Genomic DNA, 15,199 nt, shown 5'->3' with positions numbered 1-15,199 from the left:
AATGCTTGCATCCGGTTCTCATGAGAAGTACATGGTCATCCCCTACCGTTGCAGAGGTTTGTTAGCTCCGTGATTTGGATTTTGAAGTCTGGGATTAAGGCACCTATGCCAGGGCGCTGGTAGCATAGGAAGGCGATAGCGAGGCCAACTAGACTATGACGAGGAGAATTTGGCCCTATCATTGGGTGGGTTTGAGAGTATCCCGTGGGCTGAATTCGGAGCGGAATTACGCCATTAACATGTGTCCACCTGCAGGTCTACTATATATGAGAAATCGGATACATTACATGGGTCTTAATGAATGGTAAGTATATATGTATCCACACATTCCCGGATGGACGCGTGTCCTACTTAATTTAGCCCAGCCAAAATGTTCCTAACTGTTAACCGGACGCAATTGCATGGATTAAGAGATAAGATTCTGGAGTATTGTGGACAGTCGTCTATGTTATCACTGAGTTCTGTCAGTTAGTATCTACAGTTCATTATTTCTGCAATCCAGTATTATTCTGATGCGCTATTGCAAATTAAGTACTGTGTTGAGCACCTTTCGCGTTCCTCCCTTAATGGCACTTCGAGCCGCAGTAATCCATGGTGTCCAAATTAGAGGGAATGTGATATCAGGCGTAAAGGACAAATTTTGAGGCCGTAAGGAAACACGTTATACCTTCCTAAGGTTGTCCTCTTAATCCAAATTTTGATGGTGGTTTTCATTTTTTGTCACATTAATCTCCCTCGATTAGTCGTGGATTTTCCTACCATCGTGCCAGGGAGGATGGAGTAACTTGACGTTTCTGGTAGCGTCAAACCATGGAGAGAAGTTAAATAATCTCTTGTGAGTTCAAGAAGAGAAAATGTGGTGAATTTTAGCATCATTCACGGGATCGCTACGTTTGGTCTTCCATTACCTCTACCGAATGGTTATAATACAGCTTGTAAGAACTTATGGTTAAAGGTAGTTTTTAGGCCTAAAAAGCTTGGACCTAAATCGTGGGGTTAAACACGGAAGAAAACAACACAGCAATCCATGTAGGAAACCGCAACAACGTCAATGCGAGTGTCGTTCAGTAATAGGAACAATAGTAATTTTGACGATAATAACTAAGACAGAAAATGGGACATTAAATGAGGACCATAATTTGAGCATTCTGTGTTTGAACAGCGTTGCCTTCTCGAAAAGCCTACTTATATTTTCCATCCTTTACGTGTGTGGACTGGGTGTTTCCAATATGCCGCCCCCGTTGACTTCCCCTTCAGTCGGTTGGCCCGTCAGCATATAACATGATTCGCTAATGTTTTTATGTTTACTCCCATTGTGCACAAGACTAAGTGGATATTTAGACTACCGCAGAGCAAGCTTCTTGTCGGTTCTAGCCCTTCAAATTACCTGTATTCGTGCATCCCGCAACTCCCTCCGGAACAGTAAAATATTTCGACTAAACTGCGTTATCTTTTCAAAGGCTTTAGCTCTGAAAGCTGGGTTTCCTTGGGGAGCCGTAAAACATTTGTTGATTTTCCTTTGGTTTAAAAGTTTAATTCACTGGTAAAATAAATACCCACGTGGGTGGAGCATATCTTGGCCAGCATTTATGCAACTGTGATTACAAAGTCCTCGTTCACTCTACTAGAACAAACAAATCACGGATTTGTAACATAAGACATAAGGCGCATTGAGAGCTCTGCTAAAATTCATCATCCAATCTTTGATTGTCACCATAACTACAACATGACGTTCAAACATAGTCGAACTGGTACTTTCTGAAGATAATTTCTTTCAAAACCTTACTGACTTCAGTTGAATCTTAGTTCCCTTTGCAGAGCTTGTAAAACCACCCCTTTGCCTAGATGTGGCATAAAGTAGGTAGACTAAAATCCATTCACTAATTGGCCTCAAAGTTCTACCAAATTAGTAAACTAGTAATCACTGTGTCTAAGCTATAGTTATGACTTTTGTCGTGTTATAATGGATAAATAAAATTGACGACTTTAGCCTTTTTTACTAAAGCTTTATTCAGGAGCCATTGGTGGTCACGGTGGAGAGAACCACTTGCATCTCAAATATGTTTAAAATCATGCTTCTCTTTAGCTTTATCTTACAAATCAATTGTGTCCAAAAGCTCAGCCTCACTCGATTAAAAGATAAATAAGGTGTGGCTTTTATGGTATTTTGCATGAACTACCGGAAAGCAGAAGCAAGACCCTCCGGCATACCCACGGATCCCAAGTTACCCTGAAGATGCAGTAAAGCATACAGTCTGGAAGTGGCTTTATCAGAGCTGAGGAGGTCAGTAGTTCAGGCAGCATGAGCAGAACCCCCACCGCCAGCGTAGACGATGATTCGGGGAAGATCAAATGGCCTTCTGTGCTCGACCTGGAAGGAAGCAAATTAAATGATCAGTTTAGTAATGGCATATGTGCATGAGTGGAACAAAATTGAGGTACGAAGTGAGTTTAAAGTCAGCCAAGTGAAACTGGTGAATGCGGAAATAATTCAAATTTTGAGGGGCCAAACCATCTACTTGCACTCCATCTCATCTGTTGAGATTAATTACATTTAGATTCTTATAAATAGACTGAGAGTGGTAGTGATATAATATTTTGTTTAATTGTACGTGCAAATACACAGTTTCCACAGATTGTACTTCCGCTTAACATAATGGCTTTTCGGTCATACCTGTGGTGTTCGACCGCCACACTAACATAGGCTACCACAGCTTCTGACAAGATTTCGGGGGAGCCACTGACGTATTATTCAGTATTTAGGCGAAAAGTATGGTTAAAACCTTACTATTAATATTTAAATGATTAGTTGCGCTAAAAAAGGAGCCCATCACTCCACCGAATCCCACCCCCAATAAGGGGGTTTTTCTTCTTTTCACCCATTTCTAAAGTAACAATTTTTGAGTAGAATGAAATGCGGCAGGTTACCGCCTTGTAGAGTAAATGTAGGCTTGTAAAATGCTCTTTACGCCCATTTTTCTTTTGTCCAAACAATTAGTGCCCAGGGCATTCAATACGATTGTGTTACATGAAATCTAATGTGGTGTTACTGCGAATGCAACCCGATGAGCAAGTAAAACGCTGTAGGTAGATTCGCTGCACGTAATCTTGGGGTCTGGTTTGAATTTTCGAATGTTTCCTGAAAGTAGAAGATACTGCTTCCTTTCTAGGACTTTATAAATAGTCTCATCTGCATACTTTTTATCAGTTATGAATAATGATATTAATGTGTGGAAGAAAAGTTTAAAATGTGTTTTAAATTTACATATCTTGCCAATTTATATCAAAATTAAAATTGCTGACGAATGCACCCCAGCTTTCAGATCATCCGCATTGCTCAACTCCCTTGTCACAAGTGGGCTCGTCCATGAAGATGATTTATGAAATACAAACGAACAGAACACCATAAAATGTGAACTAACGTCATCAACCATTTCATTTGCTGATTTTTCCAGACATCTGAGCTGTTGCGGTGGTTTTAAAGTGCCCATTCTTCAAGATTGGCACCAGATATTCGCAAACTGTCCACAGTTTTACCAAGGCTGTCTCAAAAATGCGGAAATTCATCAAAGTCGAGTTTTTCTGACCCCAATGAAAATCAAACACTTGCTGTCTAGGACATCAGGAAACCTGCCTTCAAGTTGGTGTTTCAAAGCTGGATGTTGCCATTAATTGAAATCACTAGTAATGGCACTTAAAATGTCTTTTTTAGAAGCTTACCTACAGAAATCCTAGGGACATTAAATATTTTCCTCATCAGCAAACAGGATTAATTTTTGGGATTGAAACAGGCTTTTATCTCTTCTCTTCCGGATTGCAAAAAATTGCTTATCCCAATATTCTTAATCTACATAGTCCCACCACAAAATAAGCCGGCGCCAGCCGTTATTACAGTTTAATAATTCTAAATACCAGTCACGTTTTCGAATCCATTCAGCCCAAATAGTTTCAAAATATTTTTCCTCCTATTTACCGATTTGCATGCATTACTAAACCATTTAGCTACCATTAATGTTAAGTGTGCCTCGGGTCAATCCATCCCCAAGCAATCTGTCTTCTGAAGCCAAATCACATGAAAAGAAAAATATGCTTACAAATTGGCATTTACCAAAGCGTTGTGGGATCTTCTCCCGTGAATGCACATGTATTAGCCAGCGCTGTTTCGCCATTGAAGCAAGTAGTTATTCTACAGAAAGAACGAGTATGGGTTCCTTTGCAACCATGACATAGATTGAAAGAAGTAATGACAATTTTTATATGAGACATGTTGGACTAGCAGCGAAAAATAAATCGCTGCCTTTTAAAGGATTTAAGTGCTTCTTAGCTCGTTTAATTGCATCCCTCAATAAGCATTAACCAGCAATTTCACAAATCCACCTGCAATTATGCTTTCATGCTTTCAGAACCAGCCTCATCACGTCGTCCTTCTTGTCGTTGTCGTTGTAATTATAGACCTAAACGTCCTCATTCAAACCTCTCCCCCGTCGCCTGAGAGCCAGTCCCCAGCGCACAGGTACAAAGCTGCCCTAACAGCAACTGACATCGTCCTCTTCTCAAAAATAAGCAATAGTGGTATATCGAAAATAATTTATAGGCCACCAGCAGTGGAGCAATACTTGTACTCCTAGTCCCCATCGCAATCATATGTGGAAATGTGTGAATGCTTCCATCCATCTAATCTGAAATCTCAATCTTATTTTACAGGCATGGGTGTTGGTAGCTTTATTGTTCTAATCAACTTGGATTCGTTGTTAGATTACAGATTCCATTAGTCACGCAACTGTGCATACAAAAAAACAATTGTTGCAGACTATAATACCCTAATCCCAAACCTAGGATTTTGAGAACCGTTAATGGCCACTGAATTGCTCAGTCAGCCCTATAAGATACCGATTTTCTGGCTGCCTTTCAGTGATTGCACATTCAATCAAGCAGGTTGTTCGGCCTCCTTCCTTGTGCTATTCAAGACCGCCATTCTACATGGACATGCCTTATTGACTTCAAGGACCACTCTGGACACAGCAATGGTAGAGGTGGTAAAATTATAGGATCCAAATGAACAAAACATTGATGATTGCCAGACTTAAACCTAGCAGATGTGACGCTAAAACCCATAGGGGTTGGCAAGAGAGGGACTGTTGAAATTTAGCTGAATTGGCCAATTCAGGTATCACTAGCTCTACATTTAGCTAAACAACGAATCAAACAGGCCCATTTCACCAGGGTTTCCAAGAAATGATCCTTCCTTCCGCATATTATTTCTTGATAAATTTTCTTGACAAAAACCGGTGACAGGCATAGTGCTTGCTGGAGATTACCGTCAGCTTGCAGCACTAGTTTTCAAATTAATGTTGGCTTGACGCATTTCGCCTATCAGAGGACGTAATGCTCAAAAAGGTTTTTTCTAATTTTTATTCTCAAATAGACCTTTTTATAGGTCTTAACTAATGAGAGCTTCATTGGCCTAGGAACCGAGTTTTTTAACTTAATTTGTCATGGGCGTGCCGCTTTTGTGTTGGGCAGCTGAGTTAATTGGCATGGTAGGGCGTAGCTAGTTCTTTCTTAGCTCTCTCCCAGTAAAAGGTCACATGTTGGGCAATAACTTTCACTTGGTGGCTCATAACAGATGCGGACCTAGTCTATACCATCGATGGTATAGCAATACCCCACGCATTTGCATCTTGAGATCCCAGAAATATGCATTGGGATGGGACTAATTCGCATTCGTGATTTTTAGCTGGTCAGTAAAATTTATTTAACCGCAGAGAGGTATCTGGCGTCCTTTATGGCGAAGTTATTCCAGTGAATACTGATGCTTCTGGCAAAGCCACCAGTTTTATCAAATGTTACCAAAGCTTTGTTTTAGCTAAGTGATCTAAACTCGACAGTAAATATCAATTTTTCAACTGCTAATTGTCATTGCTATCACTAACAGTATCTTGAATAAAAGGGTTGCTCTATTTGGCATTATATGGCAGAGTTAAGGCATTGTTTTAAAGCCATACAGGACTTTATTTTCCACCGGATTGTGGTTTACCTTGAATGAGATTGTGGAATATGCAGTCAATGCTACCTTACTGTGCAAAGCCTCCCTCCCAGTACAATGGATATAATCTGAATTAGATCCAAATCAGTACCAAGCATAAATTCCATGAGTCTGCTGGAGCATTCATACTTAAGTGGACATTAAACTGATTTAAGTAACATATGACCCGAAGACGTAAGGAAAAGAGAGGGAAGAAGAAATCGAAGATTGAGAATGAGGGGTTAATCAGACCAATGCCCACGTAAGGCGAACTAAAGGTACGGACATTTTAAGGGCCAGAGTAGGGGGCTATCATTACCTCCAACTGTCGAACACACGTGGGTTGTCGTGAGTCGTTGATTAAGAGACCATCTCGGCCTCCCAGCCTATCCAGGATGTAATTAAGGATGCGATCTGTTCATAGCAGGATGGATTCTGCAAACACAGTGCTGTCTGTCAGAATTTATTTTTTCTATGCAATAAAATATACTTTTTAGGTTATTTTTTCACTTAAAGGATTGTCAGACCTATGAGAGCACCCTTTTATGGCCTCAAACGCTCATATAATCTATAAATACATTAATGCTAACATATCCACAAGGTACCATAGAGTTGTGATACGAATTAAAAAAAGAAGTGCTGGTAAAAGTAGGGGTACATTTGTCTTTTCATTTGAATAACTTATAAGAGACTTGGGGAAAATACAACGGAGCGATTAGACCTATTCGTCAGTGGCAAAACGACCAAGAAAATGTAATTCGCAATTTTTCCCTGGGCTATCAGTCACAGTTATTCTAATGTTCAATCATTGTTAAATTACGCTGCCCTCATCTTGTTCAAAATAGAGCTCACAATCACCCATGAAAATGTTTCCTCCATGATAGATTTCATGAAGAATGTCGAGTTTGTCCAGAGAGCTTAGAGCCTAATCATCGAAATCTGTGACAACATTGGTGGCTCTATGCCTTTCTCCTCAGTGGCCTTAAGAATAAGGAACCAGTCTGCATCCAGATATTGAAGAAGATTCTTCGGTCTCATATAGTGAGATTTGCCCGAGAGGACCCTGTGACTTTTGACAGAAACGTTCTTATACGGTTTGCACAGCCCAGAAGCAGATGACCGAACATTTGCAATATTATATTGCTACCAACATGCAGTCATTTGTTTCAGCTGAATTGAACACCTTGGACTACGATATGAGAGGCGCTGTTGATTGTTTTCAACTAGTGTGTCTTTTTGTGTCTTCAAATAATGAAAAAGTTGCAGCCATCATGGATCAACTACCCGAAAAGAAAACGGCGTCGAATATTTTGTCTTTTCCTGTGCTTCTACGGGGATATTTGTTCCATACTCCATGGCGAAACATCGAGTTTTATTGAGTAGTTTTATTTTAGGTAAGTACATTTACAATTTAACTTTATGAGGCGATTTTAGTAGCCTAGAAATTGCCAGATGGAATGGATTTTAGCAATAGTTAAATTGAATGGATTCCTAATGGGAAAACTGGACCAATTCGACCACCACCGCACCAAATTAGTACAACGTTTCTCTCTGACCTTTTTACCTTCTTTCCCTCCCATGGGTGAACTTTTAACAAGGGATGTGAAATGAGGTGTGATATAATGTGCCGTTGATGATGGCCACCTGAAATGTTGTGTGTGGTCTGTAGTGACCGCAGTGGTAGTAAAATTTCGTAAAGGAGAGGTACAACGGTCATTGCATACACGAGACCACCTAGACTTTCAGCCTTTATTAATCTAGCTTGTCTCAAGCAACCTAGGATTCTGTATCAGCAACTAAAAGTTCGTGGCCTTCTCCAAAATTTGAAGTTAGAAGCACGAATTCCGCTGTAACCTGCAGGTGACTTCGGACGCTGTTCTAGTCTTCTATTAATGCCACTCAATCCTTCCGAACGCTTCTAATAAACCTATTTTCGAAATTGTTTGCTTACAAACTTCTTCAGGGTAACTCAATTGCAGAATACGTTACCAAATGTCTTTTCGCCTTGATTAAAAACCATTGTATGATCGTAGTTCTTAGAACCCGAATGGTTTATTTAAATCCCCCACCCCTATCTCGTGATGGACGAAGCGGAAGTGTGACAACGGGAGGCTCAAAGGAGGAAGGAGACTATGCAATAAAAAGACTTTTATTCGCCTTGGGTGTTTTACTGCGCTGGCCTTTTGCCTCCCGTGACGGTAGTATAAAGTCTTGTTCAACTTTCAGATTCGGACGCCTCACACCGCCTTCAAGAGCGATATGGTCAAGTTGCCAAACCGTGAAGGACTTGGTCTACGAATCGGTTAGCTGGTTATGCAAAACAACCATAACCCCAGTTTTAGGCTACATTATAAACAGACGACGCAAAAATCCAGGGCGTCATCTTCAATGAAAACAGGCACTGTGTACTTTTCACGTGGTCAGTGAAGTTAACAGAAGCTCTGAAAAATGTAAAGCTCTATTGAAAGTACTAAAGTGACGTTCACTATAAAACCGCATTTACTTTAACGGTCAAAATCAGAGTCTGATCTGGAATGACATTCAAACTGGTGTTTGCCATTAAATGATTGCCTTCTTTTCCATACATAACTCGTTCATTTTTCACTTGTACTATAAAGTTATGGTAGGGGATTGGAATTTTGTGTTGCCATTGTGCATTTTAATGGCTCATTTTATTTTATCATGATGCTTGTTTTTTATACGGTAATTATGGCGCCTCTGTTGGTAAATTACGGGGTTTTTTATTATGGAGTAACGCCATTGCCCTATCTGATTTTCACATCTTTGGCACTGAAACTTCAACAAGGACGAACAATAAAACATGTGCGTGTATGGTTTGTATTTATATCTGCGTTGCACAAATTCATTGATTTTTTAAAATAAAAAGGGATCGGAAGATGCACCATTTCCCTGTTATATTAACACCTAAATTATCTTTTTTCCGCTTAAACCCATCAAGGTGCTTACTTACGAGGTGGGGTTAATGAAATTAAGTCTTTATAGTCCACCCACATACACACGGACAATAATACTCCTGAAGTACTTTTTGTTGTCTAGGATGAAGTGAGAGGATTTTGCATGCTCCACTAACGAGGTAACTATGAGTTGACACCATCTTGCACCATTGAAACAACCCTTTCGTCAAGGAACACATAATCGGTTGCTTTTTGGGAGAATAAGTTGGAGGTATTGCAATCGAAACTGCGTGGAATTCGATGGGTGCAAACATTAGAAGATCCTAAAACCAAAGTGAACGTAAAACATTGTGCACTGCCAGGGTGTGGGGTGTAGAGCCGCTGCTGAGTAGGAAGGCCACCGCGTTCCTTACCTCCGAACAGGGGTCCTTGCCAGGAACTGGCGTTTCTCCCCTTTGGCGACCTGACATTATTTATGACCGCGTGTTGGCTCAACTCACCCAAAGTGCCGCCCTCACAGAGAGTGGAAAAATCGATTCTGGCCTGGATGTGGAACTAAATTTCCAATAAATCAATAGATGCTTAATCGTGTGATCCCACAAGTGCGAAAAAGGTGCCTCTTTGGGGTTGCTCCTCATTACACGGCAGGGAATATAATTTACAAGCATAGTTTGCGGCTTTGTCTTAATAAAGTAAAAAAGCAATTTTTAGTGACTTGCCACAATGCAGAGCCCTCTCCTTCAATCTGATCAACTACACTTTAGTCTGCATTGAACCAACTTTTTAACTAAAGCAATAACAGCAGAGGTAAGTTGATCTTCTAGATTTCAAATCCACGGTCACCATATTACATTTCATTTTTGGTGCTGTTAGATATTTCAAAGGGCAATAAAATCTTGACTTTCATTACTTTATAGAGAATTAAGAGATCAAAAGAGTATTAATTGTATGTTTCTCAAAAGGCACTTATGCATCGCCTCAGTCAGCCAACCTGGTGGTTAAGCGCGTTTCTCAGGATGATATATTTACATTAAACCGCAATTTTGTTACCATTACCCACTACGTGTGAAACTATGATGACTCACATCAATTGGTTTAAAAAGTGGAGATTTGACAGGTCCTTTGTCCAAGCCAAAGCGTTTACCAAAAGCCGGATGTGTAAAGAGCGGGAGAGCAGAAGAAAGGCAGGAAGGCAAAACAGTTGCCATAGCGACTTCGAACGCGACCACCTAGTTGCAACGTTTACTACACGGCTGCACACGCCCAGTCAGTCACACGGTCTGTTAGCGTAGCTCAAATACACGCAAACGCATAGCAAGTGCCTTCATCATCTTGTCAGATATACATGAATGATGACTTGTTAATAAAGACTTACAATTTGAAGAGATGAAAAGCTGTCAAAGGGGAAGGGCTAGAGGAGGGAAAGGGGAATGCCAGTCGGTGCAAGTAACATTCCCACCACAACCAGTCGAAGGGCATTTGATTTACAGTCACCATTATTATGAGCCTTTCTGCCTTTCAGCCTTTTTTTCGCTCAACCTCAAAGATTCTAGACATTTTGAGATGTTCTAAGGATTGTTTGTGAAACCTGATTTGGATGACTGGAAATCAGAAGTAATTTAAATTCCTCACTTAATTTAGAGCAAAATTGGGAATAAATCTTGATGGCTATGGTACCCTTAATAAATAATGCTTCTGTTCAGAGCTTCTTTAATGAGCATGATGGTGAGAACCATTCGATAAAAGCAGTATTTCTTTGTTAAGATTTGCAAAGGTGAGTCCAAAATTATTCACTTTAATATGCTGTTCCACACTCCCTTGAAAGTGTCGATGATGGAAATCGCCTCGCGCCCTCTACGATCGATTAGTCGTAGGTCCCCACTACAACCTCGTCATTTCATCCCCACCGTTGAGTTTGCAGGGCACAAATTTTCACTTTGGACAGTCTCCCGAGCTGATGTGCGGGTGGTCTTAGTCCGTAATTAAACCGCGGTTTTTATACCACTCCTGCAAATGGAAAAGATGAATCCGCAAATCCCCTCCCCGCCTCCTTTAGGCAGTCTGCAGATCTGTAGAGCGAAACATGTCTCAGATAAAAGGTTAAGCCAGATTTCTGAGAAATCAGGTCAGAGTTTCTTCTACTGACTGTCAGAAGCATATTGAGCATTAAATAAATCAAATAAAAACTTTTTAGGAGGGAATTCATTCAATAATGAGGCTTAAGAAGGAAATAACATGACATGAAAGAAGGATATAACACAAAAGTTACTGCTATATGATGCGTATTTTATTTAGTCATGGCCCTAAGATAAAAGGACTAAATGTTGTTCGACCAATAAAAGTTACTTTAGCCTGAAGTGCCTGATATAAATATGGCATCTCCCAAGGCAAGCATGAAAATATTTGCTCACTAGGGGTAATTGTACTTTACTTTGGGGATAAAAATAAGCCTAGAATTGTTAAATGGTGAAAGAAATAAACTCCATACAACATTTCTAATTAGTTCTAATGCCAGACATCTGCATTAGAGCATAGGCTTTTGAAAGAGTTGACGGAAAGCCGGAGATGTGATTATTGTTTTGCAATGTTTGTTCAAAATGGTAAGCTTGGTGTTTGGCAGAATGAAAAAAACTTCAAGCACAGGCTGGTCTTCACCCAAAGACAAGTCTGCTCCCATCACGTTTTCATCTTCCTGTTTGAAAAAATGTGAAAGTTGAGAAACAAATAACATAAAGCTAACCTACTATTTGTGGAGGAGATGGGTACCAAGGGCTTCAAAGTTAAATTGTCAAATATTGATGAAAGGAGGAAGATATGCATCCCTTTTAAGCCATTGCTCCATAGCTTCAAAGTTAATTGAAAAAGTTAACTCAAAGAGGCATGAGAAGTGCCTGCAATTAAAATGGAGAGCCGTTAACGGAAATTAAGATCGCATTTTCGAGGAAGTTGGTTTGGACGATGAAGGTATCCGAACACTGATTAGAAAACCTTAAAATGAAACAAAATTAGATGGTCACAAATATAGCTGTTTTGTTAGGAACTTTTGTGTCATATTCCATAAGCATTTAATCTGTTAGTCAATTAAGAGTATTTCAATGAAAGCTGAACCCTTCCATGACTATATTGTTGACGTACAGTGTGGCTTTGGGCTACCGGCGCGTCCTGAAGGCCAGGCCGCTTGACGAAGGTGCAGTGAGGGAGTCCCTATTTGGCCCTTTGCCAAAACCTAGACTGAACCAAATAGCCTACGCATTGTATAGACGATCTCCTCTTTTGAGCGTCATCCCCGGCACTCCCCCTGGTCAACATCCTGCATCACCCAGTCATCGAACTTCCATGCAACTTGGGAGGTATTTGACAGCACTGTCATCGATGAGTCTTGAAAACTCCACTGGATTTGGAATTTCGTCCTGCATGGGGGTTGTATTGTAGGGACGTGGAAATGTGAGGACGTTCATGGCTAGTTGTAAGAACACTGGCCCAAAAGCAGAGCTATATAACAAAGGATGGGGTTTAGCATTGTTCTGTAGAGATAGAGTTTTACGTTTATTCCTCCTCGTCACTGTTTACACAGCAGTGCTGCTCATCCCTATCTATTTGGGTTCTATCCAGCTAGTGGAGAGGCGGAGGAGGTATCGCGTGCTCACTTTTTTGACCTCTTCATGCAGCTGCTGTCAATGACTTCATTCACAGCTAGTGTCGATTAAGTTGTTAATAATTTTCCTGGACAGCACAGACCCGCGACAGCTGAAGAAGGCTGATGTCATTTTTAGACCTTTGGCCAGAGGTCGTTACCGATTTTCCCATCCTTAGAGTATGCACTTCTTCCTTCATTTTATCCTTTGGGGCAGGGTTCGCTTACCTTCGGAACCAGTGTGGTGACCAGAGACTTCCCTGAAAGTAAAAGGGGACATCATACTCGGAAAGTAAATGTAATGTCCACTTGCAGCAGGGATGAGCTGGTTCGCAGGTACAGCCGGAAGGCCAGGCCACCTTAAGGCGTTAAAATGGGGGAGCCCCTGGATGGCCAGTTGCCAAAACCAAGGATTAATCAAACAATTGACCCACTGCTTGCAAAATATCACCATATCCAATTTCTTTAAAGGTGACATGGGGCGTGTCTTCTTCTTGGGCAAAATCATCCCCAATGCCCTAGCAAAACTCCTATTTTTGTTGCGCTTTCTACAATGTCACGCAATTAACCTTTTCGAGCCCTTAAATGTTACGCATGTGACAATAATAGGCTGAAGTGTCCCGAGTCTTTCCTGTACGGAAGGAGATTTATCTTTACGTTGGCTATAGGCGTGGAAGGAAGACCATGGCACCAAAATGGAGGCAAAATATACAATGACCAAGGAGCACGTGCAGTTGAATAAAGGTAAACAAGTGTCAAATCTTTACAAGAAAAGCCTGATGGAGGATAGTAACCATGACACAGGTCTCCTCCAATAAGCAATGAGCCACTAAACACTGTAAGGTTCATTAAAAAAATTACCCCTCGTTTTCAGGGGAAAATGTGATGCTTACCAACTGACCAATAAGAAATGTGTACTCGTTAGCCATTGATCCATTATTTTCTCTCTTTGCATTAATCAAGCATTCAGTAAGGGCAATTCCCTTACCCCAGTCTCCGCTAACTACCTATCTGTCAAATTTTTGACAGATGATAAGAATCTAATCGCCTAAAGACAGAGCTAATGAAACACCTTTAACAAAATATATTAACACATCATTAGGGGTAAGTTAGACTATATTACAGTGCCTCACATGACTGTAATTTAACTCCAAAATGCCTAACAATAGGTGCTGGATCCACTTTTAAAGTGTGTAAGCAATCTATTTGAAATAAGGACAAGTTTTCGTCAAAGATGAAAAATAAGTCATGATATTTCAAACTGGACAGTAAACGTTTGACTTCATCGCTGATGACTCTCGCGCAGGCAAATTTGCAACCTGAGTAAACCCCAAAAATGCAGCAAGGACTGTTGATCTAAAAAAGTTGTGCTATCTACCACAAAGGTTGGAGCAAATAAAGCTGCGAAGGAACCGTCGTGACACTAAGGTGGTGGTCAAGCTGTGGAGAATAAAGAATCCATGTAATTTGCCTCTCTTCTGTTGTGTGTCATCCACGTGCTTCGGATGTTACGAATCTTCCAGTGCATTTTACTCTTCCGCGTGACAAGTACGATGGAGTGCTTCCCATTGAATTGATGTTAGGATATGCTGAGAGCTAAGTTGGAATGCCTGACTTTCGCGTCCTTCGTTAGGCAGCATGCCAAAGTAGATTTATTAGAGAAGTAGTTTCAAAGAACGGTAACTTTGCCAGTAGCCGGGATATGTTTTTGATCCAATAAGGGGGTGTTTCAGTCATGTTTATAATTCGTTGAACCCATTAGGGTAGGACACACGGTTCAGACCTTTTCCAAAACTGACGTAGTTTCAGTTGTTCTTCTGCTGTGAGTCTCAGCCTGTTCAGCCCTGTGATACTTAAATCTGACACCCATCCAACAAAATTTGAATGTGTGAATTTTGGTCCCATTTGTTTACCATTTGCAATAAAGCAACGTCTCCAGCCATGTCGGAAAGTGTGAAGTTCGCTTCTAACGTCCAGAAACCGCGATAACGACCAAACCTCGGAGGCAGAAGAACCCGTGTATTCAAATGCACATCCATAGGTGAACTTAAAGCGATCACACGTGGATCGCCCTTTGAATAGCGTTCTTAGCTTATATATTTTCCCACGTATTATTCCCTAAAGGATTTTTAGGTATCTACTTTTATTGCGTTAATTCTTTCTTAAAGAGGCTCTCTCTCATCGAAAGATCAGTCATGGAAACCTACACACTTTACTGATCCATTATGCACACTAGTCGTGGTTCCTTTTTGATCGACTCAGTAGCTGCCCAAAAGTTATCATTTGTAGAACAAAAACACCATGACAGCCATGTGAAACGCATCCGATCTGCTTGTGACACGTTTTGGTGAATCCAGTAACCCCCATAAACTGCCAAGAAACACATGCATATTTGCAACCTGTGGGCTGAGACAAGCAAATCGGGTGTCATATGCATGTGATTCAGCCTGCCCATTTCCTGAAATGCGCGTCGTCTCACGAAGAAGTTAGATGGGAAAACGAGGTATTATTATAATTAGTGGCTTAGTCACCTGTAGCGGGAAGAGGAATATAAGTGGTTCATCATGCAACTAATTATTGAAGCTGCTTGTGCCATTCGCAAATGCGACTGGAATTCCAGCAGTC

At 40.7% G+C, this 15,199-nt stretch overlaps 2 protein-coding genes across 2 annotated transcripts; one reads left to right on the top strand and one right to left on the bottom strand. All coding sequences in view use genetic code 11, as the record gives it.

Annotated features, from left to right (window-relative positions):
* Positions 1-2,293: 2,293 nt before the first annotated feature.
* On the bottom strand, positions 2,294-4,543 carry EGR_00407 (hypothetical protein; the record flags this gene model as incomplete). Its single annotated transcript, XM_024489656.1, has 2 exons — positions 2,294-2,371; positions 4,475-4,543. The coding sequence occupies 2 exons, from the start codon at positions 4,541-4,543 to the stop codon at positions 2,294-2,296; spliced, it is 147 nt and encodes a 48-aa protein (XP_024356334.1).
* A 7,511-nt stretch (positions 4,544-12,054) lies between these two features.
* Positions 12,055-12,647, top strand: EGR_00406 (hypothetical protein; the record flags this gene model as incomplete). Its single annotated transcript, XM_024489655.1, has 2 exons — positions 12,055-12,290; positions 12,515-12,647. 2 exons carry the CDS (start codon positions 12,055-12,057, stop codon positions 12,645-12,647), a joined length of 369 nt encoding a protein of 122 aa, XP_024356333.1.
* Between the last annotated feature and the right edge of the window lie 2,552 nt (positions 12,648-15,199).

Source organism: Echinococcus granulosus (assembly GCF_000524195.1).
Source record: "Echinococcus granulosus chromosome Unknown EG_S00001, whole genome shotgun sequence".
In the NCBI taxonomy this organism is placed as follows: Eukaryota; Metazoa; Platyhelminthes; class Cestoda; order Cyclophyllidea; family Taeniidae; genus Echinococcus; species Echinococcus granulosus.
This window is presented reverse-complemented; position numbering and strand designations above follow the sequence as displayed.